At 34.6% G+C, this 19,041-nt stretch overlaps 1 protein-coding gene across 5 annotated transcripts; it reads left to right on the top strand.

Moving 5' to 3' along the window:
- The first annotated feature begins 3,684 nt into the window (after positions 1 to 3,684).
- Positions 3,685 to 16,604, top strand: LOC104611030 (disease resistance protein RGA2-like). Of its 5 annotated transcripts, none has more exons than XM_088886425.1 (5): positions 3,685 to 3,802; positions 5,525 to 11,983; positions 13,975 to 14,256; positions 15,270 to 15,333; positions 16,249 to 16,604. In XM_088886425.1, exon 2 carries the CDS (start codon positions 8,781 to 8,783, stop codon positions 11,943 to 11,945), a length of 3,165 nt encoding a protein of 1,054 aa, XP_088742551.1. In that variant the 5' UTR covers positions 3,685 to 3,802; positions 5,525 to 8,780; the 3' UTR covers positions 11,946 to 11,983; positions 13,975 to 14,256; positions 15,270 to 15,333; positions 16,249 to 16,604. The 5 variants fall into 5 exon arrangements, with proteins under 5 accessions (XP_088742551.1, XP_088742549.1, XP_088742550.1 ...); XM_088886423.1 differs by having other exon boundaries at positions 3,724 to 4,051; XM_088886424.1 differs by having other exon boundaries at positions 3,724 to 4,235.
- The last annotated feature ends 2,437 nt before the right edge of the window (positions 16,605 to 19,041 follow it).

Genomic DNA, 19,041 nt, shown 5'->3' with positions numbered 1-19,041 from the left:
ATTATTTAAAATTTTCAATAACTAAATATTATAAATAACAGAATATTAAACATAGTACATATCAAAATATTTAATATATGTAATAACTTTTGAGATAAGTAAAATTTAAATTATGAAATTTTTTAAATAACGAAATTATGTAAAAAAATTTAAATAACTAAATTTTAAGTAGTTAAAATAACTAAATTTTGCATAGTTAAAATAACTAAAGAACTAAATAATGACATTTTAAATAACTAAATTTTAAATAGTTAAAATAACAAAATAATGCAATAAACATAAATTTTATTAAAAGTAGAAAATCGTTATAATAGATTTCATGGTAGTTGAATTAATAATAAATTTATATCTTACAAAATTAATAACAAAGTTATGTAATAATAGTATAACTTATAATTTTATGGATTATAGAATTCAATAAATAAGTAATATTGAAATAACTAAATAGTGGTATTTAGATAAATAATATTGTAAATAACTAGTTGTAAATATTTTACATATTAAAAAATGATAAATAAATCCTATTTTAAATATTATTTAAAAAAAATATAAAAGATTAAATAAGAAATATATAACTTAAAAATTTTTAAATATTTAGAGGTATTGAAGGTTTCAAATAACAAAAATAGGTAACAACTTTCAAAAAACGTTTTTAATAGATATTAAAAAATAGAATAATAATTGCAATTATTAATGTACTAATAATAAAAACATTATTTCACTTATATCAATTAATAATTCTAGAAAGTAACTTTCAGAAATTTGATATTTATTAATAATAATTTTAGAATCTCAATAGAAAATTTTGTTGTTTAATAGAAAGTTTTCTATATATAACTGCCTTATTCCAACCGAGAACTCTCAAACACTCTTCAATTTAGCCTTTCTTGTTCCCTCATGACACCACTTTATCACTCCTTTCTCCCTCTTTCATAGTGAATTTTTTAATTATTAAATTTATTTAATTAATTAACAATATTAGCAATACATTATTTCACGGTATTTATTAATTAATTACGATACTTATTTAATTAAATACCATAATTAATAAATATTATTGTTACAAAAAATACATATAATATTATTAAATAATTAAATAAATACCATAATTATTAAAAACTATTGTTAGTTAATGAATTACTAATTAAGTATATCAAAATACCGTTAATTAATTAATAGTATTTTCATAAGTACTATTTATTAATTAAACAAATTAAATAATTAAATAATTAAATAAATACCAGAATTAATGACAAAAATATCATTAATAAAATATTGTAATTAATTATGGTATTTACTTATTTATTTTAGGTATTTTGGTAATTTTGGTAAGCTTGGGGGGTATTTTAGTTAATTAGGGTTTAAGGAGGCCAAAACAAAATTCTAATCTAGTAGTGGGTATTTTGAGTTAGAAAAATGAAGGGTGGAGATGGATTTTAGTATATAAAGTGGTTTTGCGTATACAAGTCAATAAGATTGGCTAAAATGGAATCTTTCTATATGAATGGAAAACAAGGGTATTTTTGACTAAAATTTTATAGGGTGGGGTTTTTAGGCATTTTGAATCGATTAGTGGGGTCAGATTAGCCTAAATAGGCTTGGATTAGGCAGATCTAGAGGAGTAGTGATTCAATTAATTTATTAACTTTAAAACAAAATCTTGGTGTGATGGAGGGGGAAATGATGAAATTTTTTGTTGAAATTTGGCAGGGTGGTGTTTTTGAACATTATGGGTTGATTGTTAGGGTCATACTGGCCCAATTATGTTGAGAACGAGCAGATTTAGAAAGGAGCTAATTTAGTCAATGTGAAGCTTCCAAATGAAATCTTAGTGTAATGGGGGCAAACAAAGATATTTTGGGCTGAATTTTTGTGGGTATGGCTTTTAGGTGTCTAGGATCTTATGGAAGCATCTGATTGATTTTGGAGGGCCAAAATCATGAAAATTTATGGGTATACGTTTTAGGTGTGTCTAGGTTTCAATTATATGGTCTAATTGATTCAGAGGTGTTAGGATCAAGGAGATTTGGGTTGTAGGTGCTTCAGGCTAATGAGGAGGTTCGAAAGGGAATCTTGTTTTGATAAAAGAATAAACAGAGAGGAATCTTGGATTTAGGGCATCTATAGTAGATACTTTTTTATTTATATTTAAACCTCCTACATGTGTTATGTTTATACTCATCTATGTCTATGATATCATTATCACTAGTTCACACTCCATTGTTGTATCAAATCTTATTGCTAACACGACCACCTCCTTTACTGTTAAGGACTTGGGTTCTTTACATTTTTTTTTTCTTGGTTTTGAAGTGGTTTGCAACTCCAATAACACTATTTTGTCTCAAAAACAATACATAGTGAATCTTCTTTAGAAAGCTCAAATGGATGGTGCAAGACCTTATGGAAATCCCATGGCATCCACTTGTAAACTTCAACAGCACAGTGGAGATGTTCTTCCAGCTAATCCTTCCTTATATAGGAGTGTCGCTGGTGCTTTGCAGTACTTAACCATAGCCCATCCTGACATAGCCTTTTTTGTCAACAAGGTATGTCAGTACATGCATGCTCCCACTACTGAGCATTGGAGTGCAATCAAGTGCATACTCAGATATTTGAAACACACTATTCATTATGGGATTTGTTTGGTCGTTGCTCCTCTTACCTCTCTTTGCCTTCATGCATTCTCAGATGTTGATTGGGCAGGAAGCCTGAATGACAAAAGATCTCATGGTGGTTTTTGTATCTACCTAGGCCCCAATTTGATCTCATGGTCTTCCAAAAAGCAAGCTACCGTTTCTCAGTCCAACATGGAGTCTGAATACCAAAGCATAGCATGTGCTATTTCAAAATTACTTTGGCTCCAATCCTTACTTCGTGAACTTGTTATTCTTCCCGCTTCTCCTCTTGTCCTCTGGTGTGATAATCTTGGTGCGACATATTTAACTACAAATCCTATTTTCCATGCTCGTACCAAGAATATAGAGATCGATTTCCACTTTGTTCGAGAGCATGTTGCTCGCAAGGCCTTGGATGTTCACTTCATTTCTAGTGTAGATCAGTGAATCGATAATTTTACTAAACCACTAAGGTCTTCTAGACTTTCTTTCTTAAGGAACAAGTTGATGGTGCATCCTCTCCCTATCTACTTGCGGAGGGCAGATAATGATAAGAAGAGTTTGAATACAAGTCAGCCAAGTAACTCACAATTGAATAGATAACTACAGTTTGAACTGATCTCCTAAACGCTCTCACTCCATAAATATTATCTCCTTATTTCACTCTATAATTCTTATCTTTGTACAATTGTTCAACATTATCTATATCTTGTAATATGTACACATTATACAACCTATATATATATATATACATGCAACTCAGTGTTTATAATTAATTGATAGTGAGTTCATTCATAGAAATTTAGTTTTTGTTTTAGATCTATAGTAATTAATAGAACTATTCAAAAAATATGTCAAGAATATTAAAAATATGAAAAACATTGAGATGATTGCAAAGCAACAACGATGAAGCCTTGATTAATCAGAATGTAAAATAATATTAAAATAATTCATCATAAATTCAAACAAAATGTAAAATAAAATTAACAATAATTAATCATAGCTTTCTTTTTTGAAAAGTGACTAAAATAACATTAAAAATCATGCAGGAAAGAGTAATCCTTACAACTCTATATTTCCCTCACTCTTTATTCATGTGTCGGATCTCTCTTGCCCTTTTTATCTTAAAACCTATTTGACCTAGGAAATGGATATCTTGTCCTGTAGATACAAGAAGATTTACAAGGGTGAGTTCTGGTGCCCTTGCTGGTTCACCCTGAAGATTATTTAGTTCCTTTCTCGTCTTCTCGACACAAATCCCTTAGCAAAATAACAATTAGAGAAATCGTGGAGAATCATTGGCTCAAGAAGGGATTCAGAGTTATTAATTTTAGTGACTATAACGAAAAACCCTAAACTGCATTTTTGGGAAGCCCGACGATGTGCTGGTTTTCATGCTCCAAATGCTCTGCGTCGTGGCCATTAACGGCGGAAATGTTGGTGTCCTCCTTGCTTCTCCTCCAATTCTTTTAAATTTCATAGTACCCCATGCTTCTCTCCGCCTTCACATGGCAGGTTTTCCTGTTTATCCGAAAAAATATATATATAACTTCCCTTGTCTTCTAACGTAGTTTGAATTATTATTCAAACATAGATTCCTGATTTCTCAAGCAAAACCAGGTCAGAGATTTCTTCATCAGTCTTTAGCTACCGTTCTCAAATTCGGAGAGTGTGTCAGTTTTCTATCTTTGTTCATTTCTTTTCTCCATTGTCAAGTTCTAAACTAGAAATCTTGGTTCTCTGTCTTTGATTTTAAAATTAATGAACTCTAGTGAACAGAAGTTCTCCTTTGATGAGATCGGGGGAAGACGGTGATGGTTTCATTTTACAGCACTCGGTTCTCTAGGAAGCAAGAAGTTCTTCCTCAAGTTCTCGACTCGCCACTCCGGGAGGAGAAAAGAAAAGAAAAAAATAAAAGACCAAAAAGAACCTGATTCCTGGTGATGCTCAGTCTTTTTTGACTGGAATTGTCGATTTAAGTGTGTGAGCTCTTAAGGGAAGTTTCTCCGAAACGGCTCGACTTTTAAGTTTTAACAGTGAAAGTCGAAATAGTGAAATATCTAGTTTTGTTTCTACACCATTTTCTTTTCTTCATCTAAAACTCCGTAGATGTGCCGAGAAGAGTGCTACATCTGCCGCCGATATTCACAGGAGGAGCTCACTTTTTAACGGTGTTCTTAATTAACTATTCAACTTTTAGCTCGTGAGCAAGGGAATGGATGCTCGGCTCATTTTCTATTCCATCCTATTCTCGGATTGCTTTTCTAGGCATGAGCCGCGGATCCAGTAGAAGATAAACAAGCTTTGCTCGATTTCGTCAACGACATACCTCATTCGCGCTATCTCAACTGGAATCAGACCTGTCCCGTCTGTGAATGCTGGACGGGAGTGACCTGTAACTCCGATAAAACTCGAATAATAGCCATTCGTTTGCCCGGAGTTGGATTTTAAGGCCAAATTCCTCTAAACACTCTGGTTAAGTTTTTTAATTCTTCATTTTTCCCATCTTCGTCATAAAAGGGACCCCTTTACTCCGTTAAGTTTTTTAATTCTTCATTTTTCCCATCTTCGTCATAAAAAAAGGTACCGATGACTTTGTCACTGATCCCATGGAGGCCTTTGTAATTTACCCTTTTTTAATGTGGAAGAATAACAGGGAATGCACAAAAAGTTCAAAAAAAAAAAAAAAAAACAGCCTTTTAGTGCTAATTAGTGTAGGTGTTATAGACTCGCAGGTTATCAGGCTTTCATTGAAACTATATATGTTTTCCAACTATTATTGACATTCAAATTGTTATACCTTTTTTTATCAGTTGCAAACAATTAAAGTATGTTCGCGTAAATCATTTCCTTTACAAACTGTTCAAATATATAATAATAAAACTTGATTGGATTTTGGCTATTATCAGGTGATAGCGAGGATTTGATGAGCCTTGGAGTGAACACAGGGCTATCAAAGAGTTGGCACAAGGCAAAGATGCCGTTTATATTATAGGGAAATGCAAGGGCAGTTACATTCTACTCTAGCGATTTACGGTTCCATTCTTTTTAATTTTTTTCTGTTCTATGCTTCTTTTTACTTCTTATTGTATTTCCTTTGCAAATTGAGTATTTAACACCATTACAAGCAGCACTACTGGATCCATTTGGTTTGCAATAAGAATCGAAATTGAAATCAAAATTTCTTGAATTGAAATTGGAGTGGTCTATTCTCATAATCTGTTTAGTTTAGACATGAATCAAAATTAGAATTATTACAATAACTAGGAATCAGATTTCATTTCCAAAGAAAGGCCCTTAAATGGGAGCCGGGAATATCATTTCGGCAGGAATAAGAATGGGATTCCCATTCCAATCAACCAAATAATTGAAATTGGAATAACCCATTCTGATTCTGATTTCAGACCTCTTTTCTTATAATAAATGAATTGGGCCCTAAATTTATTACAGCTAATTCGCCAAGCAGTTAGTGCAAAACCAATTTGTTCACTATGCGTGAACAAGATAAACCGGTCATATTTCATTCCCTTTTACATGTCATATGTACATCTCAGGCAACAACTTAGGCCCCACCCCTAGTAATAATTGGAAAGAAGTTGGTACTTGTTTATTTCCTTTTTGATAGGCTAGCAGTTATGCAGGTCCCAGCTGATAATAATTGGAAGCAAGTGGGCATTTGTTTCTTTCCTTTTGATAGGCTAATCTGGCAGTTGGGCCAATTGGCAGCTGCAGCCGATCGACATAATCAAATAATTGGGTTCACTACTGCCAAACAATTGGGCTATTCGGCAGCTCATCAAGATTCTATCCCAACTCTTCCCTACGACCAGACCCTACCAACCAGCTGGTTGGCATTTTACAACCCAGTCACCAAGATTTTTATTTAATGTGCCTTCCCATCAATCCATTTTTTTGCTTGTTGTATGCAATTCCTTTTAAAATATTTGTGTTAGTAGGTGATGAAGGGTGATTTGGTCCGACCTCATAAATGGGTGATACGTGTATGTGATTCGACATGAATGACAACGCGACATGAGCAGATCGGCACGTGGACATGACACGACGTAGAAAACAACTCAGCAAGTATCAACTTGCCTCTGAATGAGCTCGGGTACAATAATGTCCTGAGCTGAAGGTACTTCGGGTCGAGGCCATCCCAGTTCGTGGACTAAAACAACCAAGTTCACAACAGCAGACCAGGCAAATAAGCCACCTCGGAGACAACTCACCTCGGGTAGAATCACCTTGGCATGCCACCAGCAGCTCGACACAAGTAGCTCGCCACAAGGTAGCTCGCTACAAGGTCCGTTATCAAGTAGCCCTGAGTCCCGCGAGAAGCTTCCTATCTGACAACCGTACCTACCAACCCTGAAAGCTGCACCCACGTCCCTTGCCTGGCGGCACAGCATCTACCAACTCTGAGGACCGCACTCATTGTCTCTCACCTGGCGGCGGCGTGCCTGCCAACATCGGAGGTTGTCCCCCACCTGGCGGGACCGTACCCTACAACGGTCGCATTAGCCCACCTGCTCCTCAGTCCTGACAATAACAGCCAATCACTCCAAAGCGTTACCTAACAACAGATCGCCGTGGTAGAGATTTGGGATCAGCCTCAAAACCTGCCAGAATGTTAGTATATAAAGACTCCAACCCCCCAGGGGCCAAGGTATCGCATATTCACCACTCTCTAGCTTTCTCATTTTCTTGCTACCTCATTATCTTCCAGCAACTGAATCCTAACTTAAGCATCGGAGTGTTCCCGTCGGGCAAGCAACCCCGGGTTCCTTCATCTCTCTTCACACAAGTATCTTTTGCCCGTCACCAGCTAGAAGCACAGTCACTTTCAGCTAAGAGTGGCCGGATTGAGCATCATTAGTAGGAATGGAGAATGGAGAATTTCCCAACCAATAATGAACTTTATTGCAAAGGCCACCACTCTATATCCTCGGAGCTATGGGCATAAAAACACCAATAATCTTTGTCTCCCTAAAATATGAATCCAATATTTTTTTTCCTTGGAACAAAAAACTTAGCTGATCATATTTCTTCTCAGCTTCTGAATCCAATGAATCAAAGAAATGAAATTTTGATGCGCAACCATATTATTTTACAAAATGGTAAATATTTAAATTATCTCTATGTTTTAGAAAATGGACTAAAACTTAACCTATTGTTCGAAAAATCTCTTCAAATACTCTCAAGTTTTTTTTTTTTTTTTGACAATTGACACCAATATCAATTTTGCCCTCTAGTGTTCTTTAAATTTTTAAAATAAAACTAAAGAGATCCAAAATTTCAATATCTCTACCTGTACATTGTCTCTGATGAAAATACTCGATGTGTTCCCACCATTCATTAACAAAGAGATTCTAGAGCAGCCTCAACAGTTTTCAGTCACGGGATTTTCTTTTAGCAGTGTGGAACCACAAAATGAATGATTTGAAAATTGGAAATATTATATTAATCACATGGCATCACATGCGAGCAGATATATCGATCTTATTATAGAAAAGAAACAACAAAATGAAATGAATTCTGGGGATAATATATAGGAACATCAATATGCATGACACAATGAAAACTTGAAAAACTGAAATCAGGGTCTTTGGACAAAACCAATTGCGGCATTCTCATATTTATTTATAAAAAAATTATTATTATAAGAAAAAAATAAAATGGTAGATAAAAATGTCCTTAATTTATTGTCCCTTTGACAGAAGGCAGAAGCAATGGCAAAAAAACCAAAGGGTGGTGTCATTCGAGTTTTATTTTTTCAGCATTCTCTCCTCTTGATGAGATTAGTTCGGTCAACATTGTAGTACTAATAATGGACAGGACTGTTGAATGGCTGAATCATAACAGGAGCTGGTTTTAAGCTCATGGGTTTTATGTAGTGGTTTTGCTGGTTTCAATGATCAAAATTAACCTTCCATTCTCCAGCGTCATTTCATGTTAAAAAACAAAAAAAAATAAAAGATTTTTTCTAATTTTTATGAACTGGTATTTTACATGGTAGGTGCATATTGTCTTTAGCACAAACAAGAAAAAACACCCACCCATCTGTTTTCTTGTGACCCTTCATTATAAAAGCATCTTACACTCAAACATTACCCAACAATTCGTCTGGCATTTTGTTTTTCCCTTCATCCCTCCAATTTGATCGATATGGCTGAAGCGATTGCATCCCTTATCTCAGAGAAACTAACCCAGTTTATCCAACAAGAAGTAGAGCTGATTGTTGGAGTTAAAGAAGAGGCTCGAAAACTCTTCAATGCACTTGAGATAATTAAGGCCGTGCTTAAGGATGCAGAGGAGAGGCAAGTAAAAGAAGAGCCAGTGAAAGCTTGGCTACAACGTCTCAAAGATGTAGCTTACGACATTGACGATTTGGTGGACGAATGGAGCACGGAGGTTTCGAAATCAGAAGCACAAGGAGATGATAATGCTTCCATGAGCGTGGTGAGAAAGGTACGTTCAACCATAAGCTTGTACTCTCATTGTTTGTGTTTCAAACAAGCATGTCTCCGGCATAACTTTGGCCATAGAATAAAGGATGTAAACACAAGGGTAGATGAGATTTTAAATGAAAAAGATAGATTTGGGTTCAAAATCCACAACAACACAAGGGAGGAAGCGATCAGTAGACCAGAAACTAGACAAACCAGTTCTTTGATTGACATATCCAGCACAATAGGTCGGGATTCCGAGAAAGAACTAATAGTGAGCAAATTGCTGAGTGAGGGTAAGGGTAGTCGGGAGGAAATGAGCTTCTCAGTCCCCATCATCTCCATAGTTGGTATGGGAGGCTTAGGCAAGACAACTCTTGCCCAGCTAGTTTTCAACGATGAGAGGATAACTGCCCATTTCAAGAATAAAATTTGGGTATGTGTGTCTGAGCCTTTTGATAAAGTAAGGATTGCCAAGGAGATTGTTAAAGCCATTGACAAGGAGATTCAAATTGATAATGATATTTCATGGGAAGCATTACATAATCTGTTGAGCAATTCCCTTGAAAATAGGTTCTACCTACTTGTTCTAGATGACATGTGGACCGAGGATGAGTTCGATTGGGAACCCTTAAAGCTTTCCCTCAACCGTGGTATACAGGGAAGTAGGATTCTAGTCACAACACGCAAGACAAAAGTTGCAGAGATGTTAGGCACAACTTACCTCCATAATTTGGAGGTATTGTCTGACCAAGACTGTTGGTCATTGATAAGTAGTATAGCATTAGTGGGAAAAAGAAAAGAAGAGTGTGAAATGTTGAAAGGCATTGGCATGGAAATTGCACAGAAATGTAAAGGCTTGCCTCTCTCAGTGAAGTCCATTGGAGGGCTTTTGCGCTTCAAGAAACCAACAAAACAAGATTGGCAAGATGTGTTGTCTAGCAGCATATGGGAATTAGATAAAATTAGGCAAGATGTTTTGCCAGCTCTTTTGTTGAGCTATTATGATTTGCCCTCGCAGTTAAAACAATGTTTTGCATATTGTGCCATATTTCCCAAAGATTACGAGATTGGTAAGGATCAGTTGATCAAGTTATGGATGGCACAAGGTTTTCTTGATTACAGTTCATCACAAAGAACATTGGAAAGGAGAGGTGAAGATTACTTTGATATTTTGTCTGTGCGATCATTTTTCCAAGAATTTCATACAGTTGGTGAAAAGACATATTGGTGCAAGATGCATGATTTGGTACACGATTTTGCTCAACTTCTCACGGAAAGGGAATGCTATGTATTAGACATTGGCAACAACATCACGCAAGAGCTGAGGTACAAAGATGCCCGCCACATAACTTTAATAGGAAATGATGATGATGATGGTAATGATCTGAGGGAGAAGACCATCCCCTTGTCCATTTACAAGGCAATGAAGCTAAGAACTCTACAACTCCCTCAAAAAGTTTGTGGATTCTCCGGTTTAATCGATAAATTAACATGTCTAAGGGCATTAGATTTGGGAGGCACTTGTCTTAAAGAATTACCAAGCAAGATAGAGAAGTTGATACATCTAAGATACCTTAATTTATCTGATACGGAACTGAAAGAATTGCCAGAAACATTGAGTAATCTACATAATTTGCAGATTTTGGAGCTTAATTATTGTTCAAAGCTTTGCAAAATTCCCAAAGGAATTGGAAAATTGACTAAAATGAGACACCTTGAAATTGAGGGTACTGAAAGTTTGCACTACTTACCAAGAAGCATTGGTAGATTAAGTTCCCTGTGCACATTATCTAAATTCATCATAGGTGGGGGTGGAGGGGAATGTACAATTAAGGAACTAAATGACCTCAAGTTCCTTCAAGGGGAACTAGAAATAAGTGGATTGGGAAGAGTAAAAAGTGAAAATGAGGCTAATGTTGCAGACTTAAAGAACAGAGAAAACATGAGCAACCTGGAATTACGCTTTGATGGCCATGATGGTGAAGATGACAACTTGAAAGAGAGGAAGATGGAGACCGTACTTGAGGGTCTCCAACCACACAAAAACTTGAAGGAGTTGACAATATATGGTTACATGGGGAACAAGTTAGCAAGTTGGATGGTGAGAGATGATGGGTTGCCTAATCTCCGGTTTCTGCGCTTATATGCATGTGAAAACTTATGCAAGTTGCCCCCTTCTCTGGGAAAGCTACCATTTCTTGAACATTTAAAGATAGGTGGTATGGATAAGATAAAACACATGGACATCCATATGTTTTTTGGAGCCAATCAAACCGGTGATGGGGCTAAGAAAGCATTCCCAAATTTAGACATCCTTCAAATCGGTGGAATGAAAAATTTGGAAGATTGGGATCTTGGTACGGGAGAATTTGATGGTAGAGAAACTAATTCCATTACTTTCATGCAACATCTTTGTGATTTGATGCTTTCTGATTGCCCTAAGTTAAAAGTGCTGCCCCCTCTCATTTTCTATAATAAAGCAGCACTGCATATAAGAGATTGTCCTCAGTTGACTTGGACACCATCCTCATCTGGACTTCTACAATACCTTCACTGTTTGGACTTAATTGGGAATGCAGAAGCATTTTTAAGGTCAATACCATCAGATAATAAGATCGATGATTTAACAATACGGTTCTCACCTATCAAGTCACTTCACAATGTTTTTGGGAAGTTTCACACACTCGAAGAGTTGTCTATCATTCGTTGCGAGTACATTGATTCTATACCTGACGAGTTGCAGCATCTCTCCTCGCTACAAAAATTGTATATCTATAAATGCCCTCTACTGGAAGAACGTGGCAGAAAGGAAGTAGGAGAGGACTGGAAGAATATATGCCACATCCCCCACATTGAAATCAATGGAAGAAGAATCCAATGACAGATTCAGCAGCAAAGCAGCATCAATTATGACTAAAGGTAAAGGCATTTTACCTCATGGAATTCCCTTTCCTTTATTTTCCAGTCAAAGTCAACAAATAGATTTCTCATAAACGTATTAACAAATCAGGTGGTATTTATGAAAGTACATGGGTGGATTTTGATTGACCAAAGCTCTTTGCGGTATCATGTACACTTTTTGGCATCATAGGTTTTCTCAAACATTTCAAAAAGAAAAGGAATTATATATAATAACCAAATACTGAATTTCAATTATTCTAAACATTTAACAAGTTATCTCTCTTCCCTAGTTTTTTTTTTTTTTAGTTAAGGAAAATCACCAGAACTTCATACATTATATTATTTGTAAACAACGACTAAAAGTTACCAAATGTCAAACTACTAAGGGGGTGTTGTATACAGTGAATTGTTTTTAATTTCTTGTTGCAGTTCCAAAAAAAACTCAAAACCATTTCATTTGAAAACAGATTGTTTCTTAAAACTAAAATACAAAAAACAATTGGTTGTGCATGTGCCTTTTGTTTTCAAAACTGAAACAAAAAACATGCTCTTGAAACTGGTTTCAAAAACATGTTTTCAACTGATTTAATCACATAATTTCTATACCAGAAAATTTGTTTTTGTTTAAAAACCAATATTTTTGTTGGTTCCAGAAACATATATTGTTTCTTGAATCAAAACCAATTTGTTTTTTCCCTTAAAAAAACAGAGTTCAAGAACATGTTTTTGTCTTTTTGCTGATGTGGGGATTCCAAAAACAAATGAAAACAAAAACTTTCATATTGTAGAATTCCCCTAAATATATCCTTGGTTGATTTCAAAATAATTGCCATAATAAACGAAAAAGAGATAACTTTGTGGAGACATCTTATTGATTGTGTTCCCAAATTAAAATTAAAACAGGCCCTAAATGAATTCAATCTTGATTTTAAATATAAATTTGATCTTTACTGGATTTGATTTGACATTGGGGGTCTGTAAGCATCTTGGAAATACCATACAGATTAATTTGATACAAGTGGGATCCAAACAAAGTTTGAACTTGGGTTATTTGACCCATACCCAACTAATTTCATCCCCATTCAAATGACTTTTGTCATAGTTGTGGCAATTGACCTAGATTTCAAGGGTTCATAAATACCTATAAATGTGATTTTTGAGACAACAATCTATCTATGATAGGATGAGTTGAGCGCTTTAACTGTTCAGAAGGCTGTGGAACCAATAAAAATGTTCTACACCAGTCATAAAATATATGGGACCCATAACCATTCAACCTCTCAATGTGGGTCTCATGTATTTTATCACTGGCATGGAACATTATTATTGGTTCCACAGCCTACTGAACAGCTAAAGAGTTCAGCTAATCCAAATTTTACCAGAAGTACCAAATGCTCAACTTTACACAGAAGTAACAGTTAATTACTTCATTAGTAGTTTCCTTCCAATAAAATTATTTGGCAAAGTCATCCATACACAAACTTCTTTGGGCTATTTTTATTTGAACAACTATATAAAAACATTTTTCTTTTAACCCTTCCAAATCCATCTTATACCATTGATCTATTATTACTAGATGATGTGTTAAAGGTTAGTTTTGAGTGGATTTTTCTATTAGTAATTATGTGTTTAATTAAAATTAGCACTTTTTTTCTGAAAATAGATAAACACATGTATGAGGAAAATAGTCTTTTTTTTTTTGAGAGTGAAGAGTACTCACTTCTTGGATATTATTCTTCAAAAAAATAGAATGCCATGTGTTTGTAACATTTACACAATTACACTTGGTCTCCTACACCATATTTTTTATTACATGTACTAATAGAGAATTCCTTGCAATAAATTAGCCTTCGGGCCATATAAAAGATTATAAATAGAATGCCATCTGACTTGCACCTGCAGACGCTAGACCTCATTGAAATGATGCAATGTTCCATTTTTGTGGTATACAGTGCTTTTTATAAGGGCTAGAAGGAAACAAATTTTTATATTTGGTATTTCTTGTATAGGTGCATTTTTTTGAGGTGCTTATTAAGCTTTGAATCGAAGGTTGGATGTGATCTCATTGATTAGTGATGGATAATAAGAATGGAAACCCCACGTTTGGAGGACTATCAACCGACTCAATCAGACTACGACATGTCACTCCACAGCCCATTTACGGCACACAGAGGATTAGATAGAAATGCAAATTTAAAGAAGATTTAGATTCATGGACCCAAACTTGCCAAATCTCTGAGTTGGTTTATTAAATTGTTGCTTCCTCCAAGTACTGAAAAGCATGGTTTGAGGTATGTAATTTATCATTTGCTTGGCTTGGATTAAGTGACACATGATTGTTATTTGCAGTCTGTTATCCTCAAAACTTACCACATGGCAGATTTTCACAAGACCATGTCCCTAGAGGACTTGCACAGAAAACACCATAATCAGTTGTCTTCACACAATTTGCTTCATTCCTCAAAGAGATCTTGCCTTTTCTCTTTTGGTTCAGAATTTTCAGAGTATTCAAAGAGTTTACATTTATGGGACATAATAACAACATCCACCTCATCTAGGAACAATTTATTCTGACTCTCCACCCCCCTGATTTTTTTTTTCTTTATTTTTTCCTTTTTTGTGGGGGTGGGGGGATAAATATCTCCCCTTGAGTTCCAATTGTTGTAGTTCATTATTTGAACCTAAATAATAGATAATTAGTTCACCATTTCATCCCGAATACTGAACAATTTTAAACCTGATTCATGAAGTCATTTTAGGAATTCTCACATTGTACTGTGGTTTTGGATCTTATGGCTTGCTTGCTTTAGGCATGTTTCTTTGGTTGTACATACTGAGTTGTTGAACCTACTGTAATGAAAAGCTTACTGCGTGCTGGCCTACTGGCAATGGTCATTATATGCCTTTCTGGTGTTTTTTTCTTTTTCTATTGATTGAATTGAAAAGCAAAACTAACTACTGCAAATGGACTAGAGAAAATTACTGCCATCGGTACTGGTATTTGTGGTCATTGGACTAAAAATTGAGAGCATTCCCCAAGCTATGGTTGTTCGACGTTGTCGCTTGCTCCATATTTTGACTGCAATCCTGAAAATTGCCCTTCTTCCTAATCCAAAGAAAATGGAGAACAAGGACAATGACAGATCTATTTTTATTCTTTTTGCAAGTGGAAACCCTTTGGCTGTGTTTGTTTTATTTTTAGTAGTTTAAGATTAGCTCAACTTATACCTTCACACATTACATATAAGATTCCTCTGTTTTTCATCTTAAGAACTTGCTCATGTGAAGGTGATTCTGTTTTCAGATGCTCTGGTGGTGACTCATCTTCAGCAGCTTGCGTAGCCGCCATCAACTCATACTATTCCTAGGTCTGTTCTTTTGTCCTTCCTTTATGTCCATCTCTGTTTTCCTCTGTTTTGGTTCAGGCTTCTTGAATCTGTTTTGGTTTGGATGCCCAACGTATCATTCATTTCATGTTGATGAAAAATCTGCAGAAAGAAAAAGGAGATAAAGGTTTTTCTAATGCACTTTATCCCTTATAAGAACAACTTCTGTTACTACCTTTGACCAATTTAACAGTTTCTCCCCTTCCATTTATGGCATAATCTACCTTGGAGGCTTGGGCAGGTGTAGGCCGAGTTAGACATAGTTCTGACCTTGTGTATTTGAATATTGGTCTCTGAAATTACAAGATGATTCAATCTCCTACTCTTCAATTTACAGAAATTAATACTTCCGCAAATTAAAATGGTATTATAACCCTAAATCCATAAAACTAACCACCAAAACCTAGTCGTATCCTATTTAGTATTACTGAGTTTCATTACTCAAAAAGCTGAGGTGAAAAGCAGGTAAGAGATTCAACCAAGAATTTTGAGAAGCAATAAGAAGGGCATTTTGTAGTATTACTGAGTTTCACAATGCATGTTGTAGCATTTCTATTCTTCCCTGGACCCATAACTTAGCCGTGAGTCCGTGAATATCCACAGTCGGGTGTAATGGTCATTTTGTAGTGTTGTTTGCTGCCTTCTCCCTGGAGGTTTGGGGGGGGAAAGTAAAAATATGACTCAGGATGTTGAAATGTGTAAAAAAAAAAACAAGTGAAGAACTAAAAGCAAGCAAAAGTATAAAGTTGAAATCTTGGGTCTTAACTTACTAGAGTCATGTTGTATCTAGATACTATTAAAGCTAGCATAGTGGTATTCTCTTCTTTTTATTATTATTATTATCATGAACAACACAATTTTTTATTCACTAAAACTGACTCGGGCTTTTTTATGCAGGAACAAAAATGAAGTGTTGAAATCTAATGGGATATTTTGGGAGGCTCCTTATTGGTGGGGAAATCATTATTGTGACAACAAACAGGGAAAGCAAATTTCCAAAGCATAATCTGTCTTCAATGGACGTAGTTGCCTGTAAACCTGCCATCTTTTTTCTTTTTTGATTTAAAATTCAACACATAGAAAATGTCGTCCAATCAATTTGTGGGCACTGGGCAGTCATGGGTGAGAGTGTCAAATGGAGGAACGCGGATATTGACTGTTAATCTGGTTCATTGATACCTGTATTTTTATCTACTATCAATTGACTGAATACTGATTTAATCAAACCCAATCCAATATAAATTCATTATGAATGGACCAAGTACCATTATAATTAACAATAGAAATTCCCCCTTCTCTCCATTGAATAAAAAGCTCAAGCTATTAAAAAAAGGATAAAAGCTTCAATCTATAGGAAACATTATTGTCTCTATTTTTCTTGTGAGATTGCATGTGGAGTTACTTATTTACAAAGATAATATACATGAATTTATGGTTTAAAACTTGGACTTCTTATAATATGACCTTCTATAGAGAGTTCACAGACCCTGATTATTTCTCTTAATTTACAATATGGAGTTGAAAGTTGAAACTCGTGAAGTTCAGAACTTGTAATCAGGATTATGCTCTTTTGTGTTGTGCAAATCTGTGCTCAATCTTGATCATGGTACTCCATTAAGGTCTAATAGAAGGGCTTCTGACACTTATTTTTCCTAAAAAGTTGTTGCACTTCACATCCATACCTTCATTTTGGTTTCGTCTTCATCTTCTACTTCCCTTTTTAGGCTTTTCTTTTTTCTCTTGCTCTAGACCTAAGATCATGATTTTTTTTCTCTCTTCAACTAATTATAGCTATGTTTGGTTTCATGGGCATTTATTAGAAAATCACCACCACATCAGCACCATAGGTGATGTTTATTGTCCATGAAACCTCTGGCTTCAACGTTTACCAAATAAACACTAAAAAACAGAAACACTTTAATTTATGTGAATGAGGTGGAAAGTAATTTTATGGGTGTTACCTATGAAGCCAAACAGATACTATGTTTTGTTTGATAAGAACTAGTTTTTCTTTTTTTTTTTTTTTTTTTTTGAAGAGTAAGATGCTTTGGGTTGAAAGTTCAATATCATAAGACTATGTACTTCAGAATTAGCTCAGTTTTTCTGGTAACAAATTTAGCAGCTGAGTTCAGAATTTCTAATAGTTTTTTAAAAGTTCGATAAATTTTTGACTTCTATTCAGAAAGTAGAAGCCCACTTCTATTCAGAATTATTTTATGTTTTAAAGCTTTCTCCAAATGGTGGTGCACAATGAAGCAGAATTCTGGTCACAGAACACAAAAGAACAATTGCAACAATGTTGGGCACAAGTTAGCTCTACAGTTATATATATTATATTGTGTGGCCAGGGTTATTGGTCATTGATGAGCCCGATAATGGTGTGGGTGGAGTAGGAAATTTTTACTTCTAAATACTTCAATTAAAGGGTTTGACTATGACAACATAAAGACATGATACTAGAAAATTTTACAGCCAATCGACCAGTATCTTAAAAGAGATGACTAATTAGGTGGTATTCATCAATCACAGTGATGCTTTAATTGGTTAAAACTCCTCTGGTATCATTTATTCCTCCTGAAAGAAGGGTGAGGCAACAGGGGTAGCCCATCTTCCAAATTCACGATCCCTCCCCCGTCCCCCCAACCCTGGTGCAAGGGAATTTGAACCCAAGTCTACACTACAAGCCAGAGGAGGGAGACCTTACCAACTAGCCTACAGCAATAGAATCTGATTCAAATCTATGTTTTACATATCATCAAATATCAGATTGAATTTGGGTCTCTCGAGTTCTTATAAATCAGATTCAAATTCAATCTAGTCCAGCAATCCCTCTGCTGTCCTACTCAGTTCAAACACTTCAAGTATATTGAATAGTTGGAACCAACATTGGGTAATTGTTGTGCTATTAAAATTCAATTCAGAAGGGGGGCAATTTCAGCCCTCCATTTATAACTTCCATGTTGCTTTAAATAACATTTAGAAATCAAAAAGAAAAAAGCAGAAAACAAAATTTTCATTTATATCTATCTATCTATCTATATATATATATATATATATAGACACACACACACACACTAACTAAAGTAGAAACATGCTATGTCATGGCCTGAGCTTTCTCCATTACCCCAACTAAAAACTCTCAACCCCTCTCATTTTAGCCTTCCCTGCTCCATCATGAAGCCAACTCATTACTCCCTTCTCCCTCTCTCATAATGACACCTAACCATGCCTGGCCACCCCTCTTTCCTTTATGTTTATCACTTTAGATATTTCCTCCTAAAACTATTTCTAAAATTTCTCTTTGTCAAAATTTAAATTAGATATCTCATATTATTAATAATTTTATACTTTTATGAAATTCATAACAAAATTGTGTACCAACAATATAAATTATAATTTCACAAATTATTCAATTTAAATATTATTCAAATAATAAAACTTAAAATTTAAAAATATTACTTAAAATTTTGAATAACTAAATATTATAAATAACAAAATATTAAAAATTTTATATAGAAATTCATTTAATGTTATGTAATAACTTTAAAATAAATAAAATTTAAATAATGAAAGATTTTAAATAACAAAATTATGTAATAAACTTAAAAAATATTATTAAAACTACAAAATCATTATAATAGATTTCATAATATTTGAAATAATAATAATTCTATATTTTACAAAATTAGT

This window comes from Nelumbo nucifera, chromosome 4 (assembly GCF_055504915.1).
Source record: "Nelumbo nucifera cultivar China Antique chromosome 4, China Antique-T2T, whole genome shotgun sequence".
NCBI lineage: Eukaryota > Viridiplantae > Streptophyta > Magnoliopsida > Proteales > Nelumbonaceae > Nelumbo > Nelumbo nucifera.
The sequence above is the reverse complement of the archived record's forward strand: the minus strand, read 5'-3'. Positions and strand labels throughout refer to the sequence as shown.

What these genes read in the sequence shown, in the direction of transcription:
- LOC104611030 (XM_088886425.1), top strand. Translation starts at nt 8,781, where the DNA reads ATGGCTGAAGCGATTGCATCCCTTATCTCAGAGAAACTAACCCAGTTT.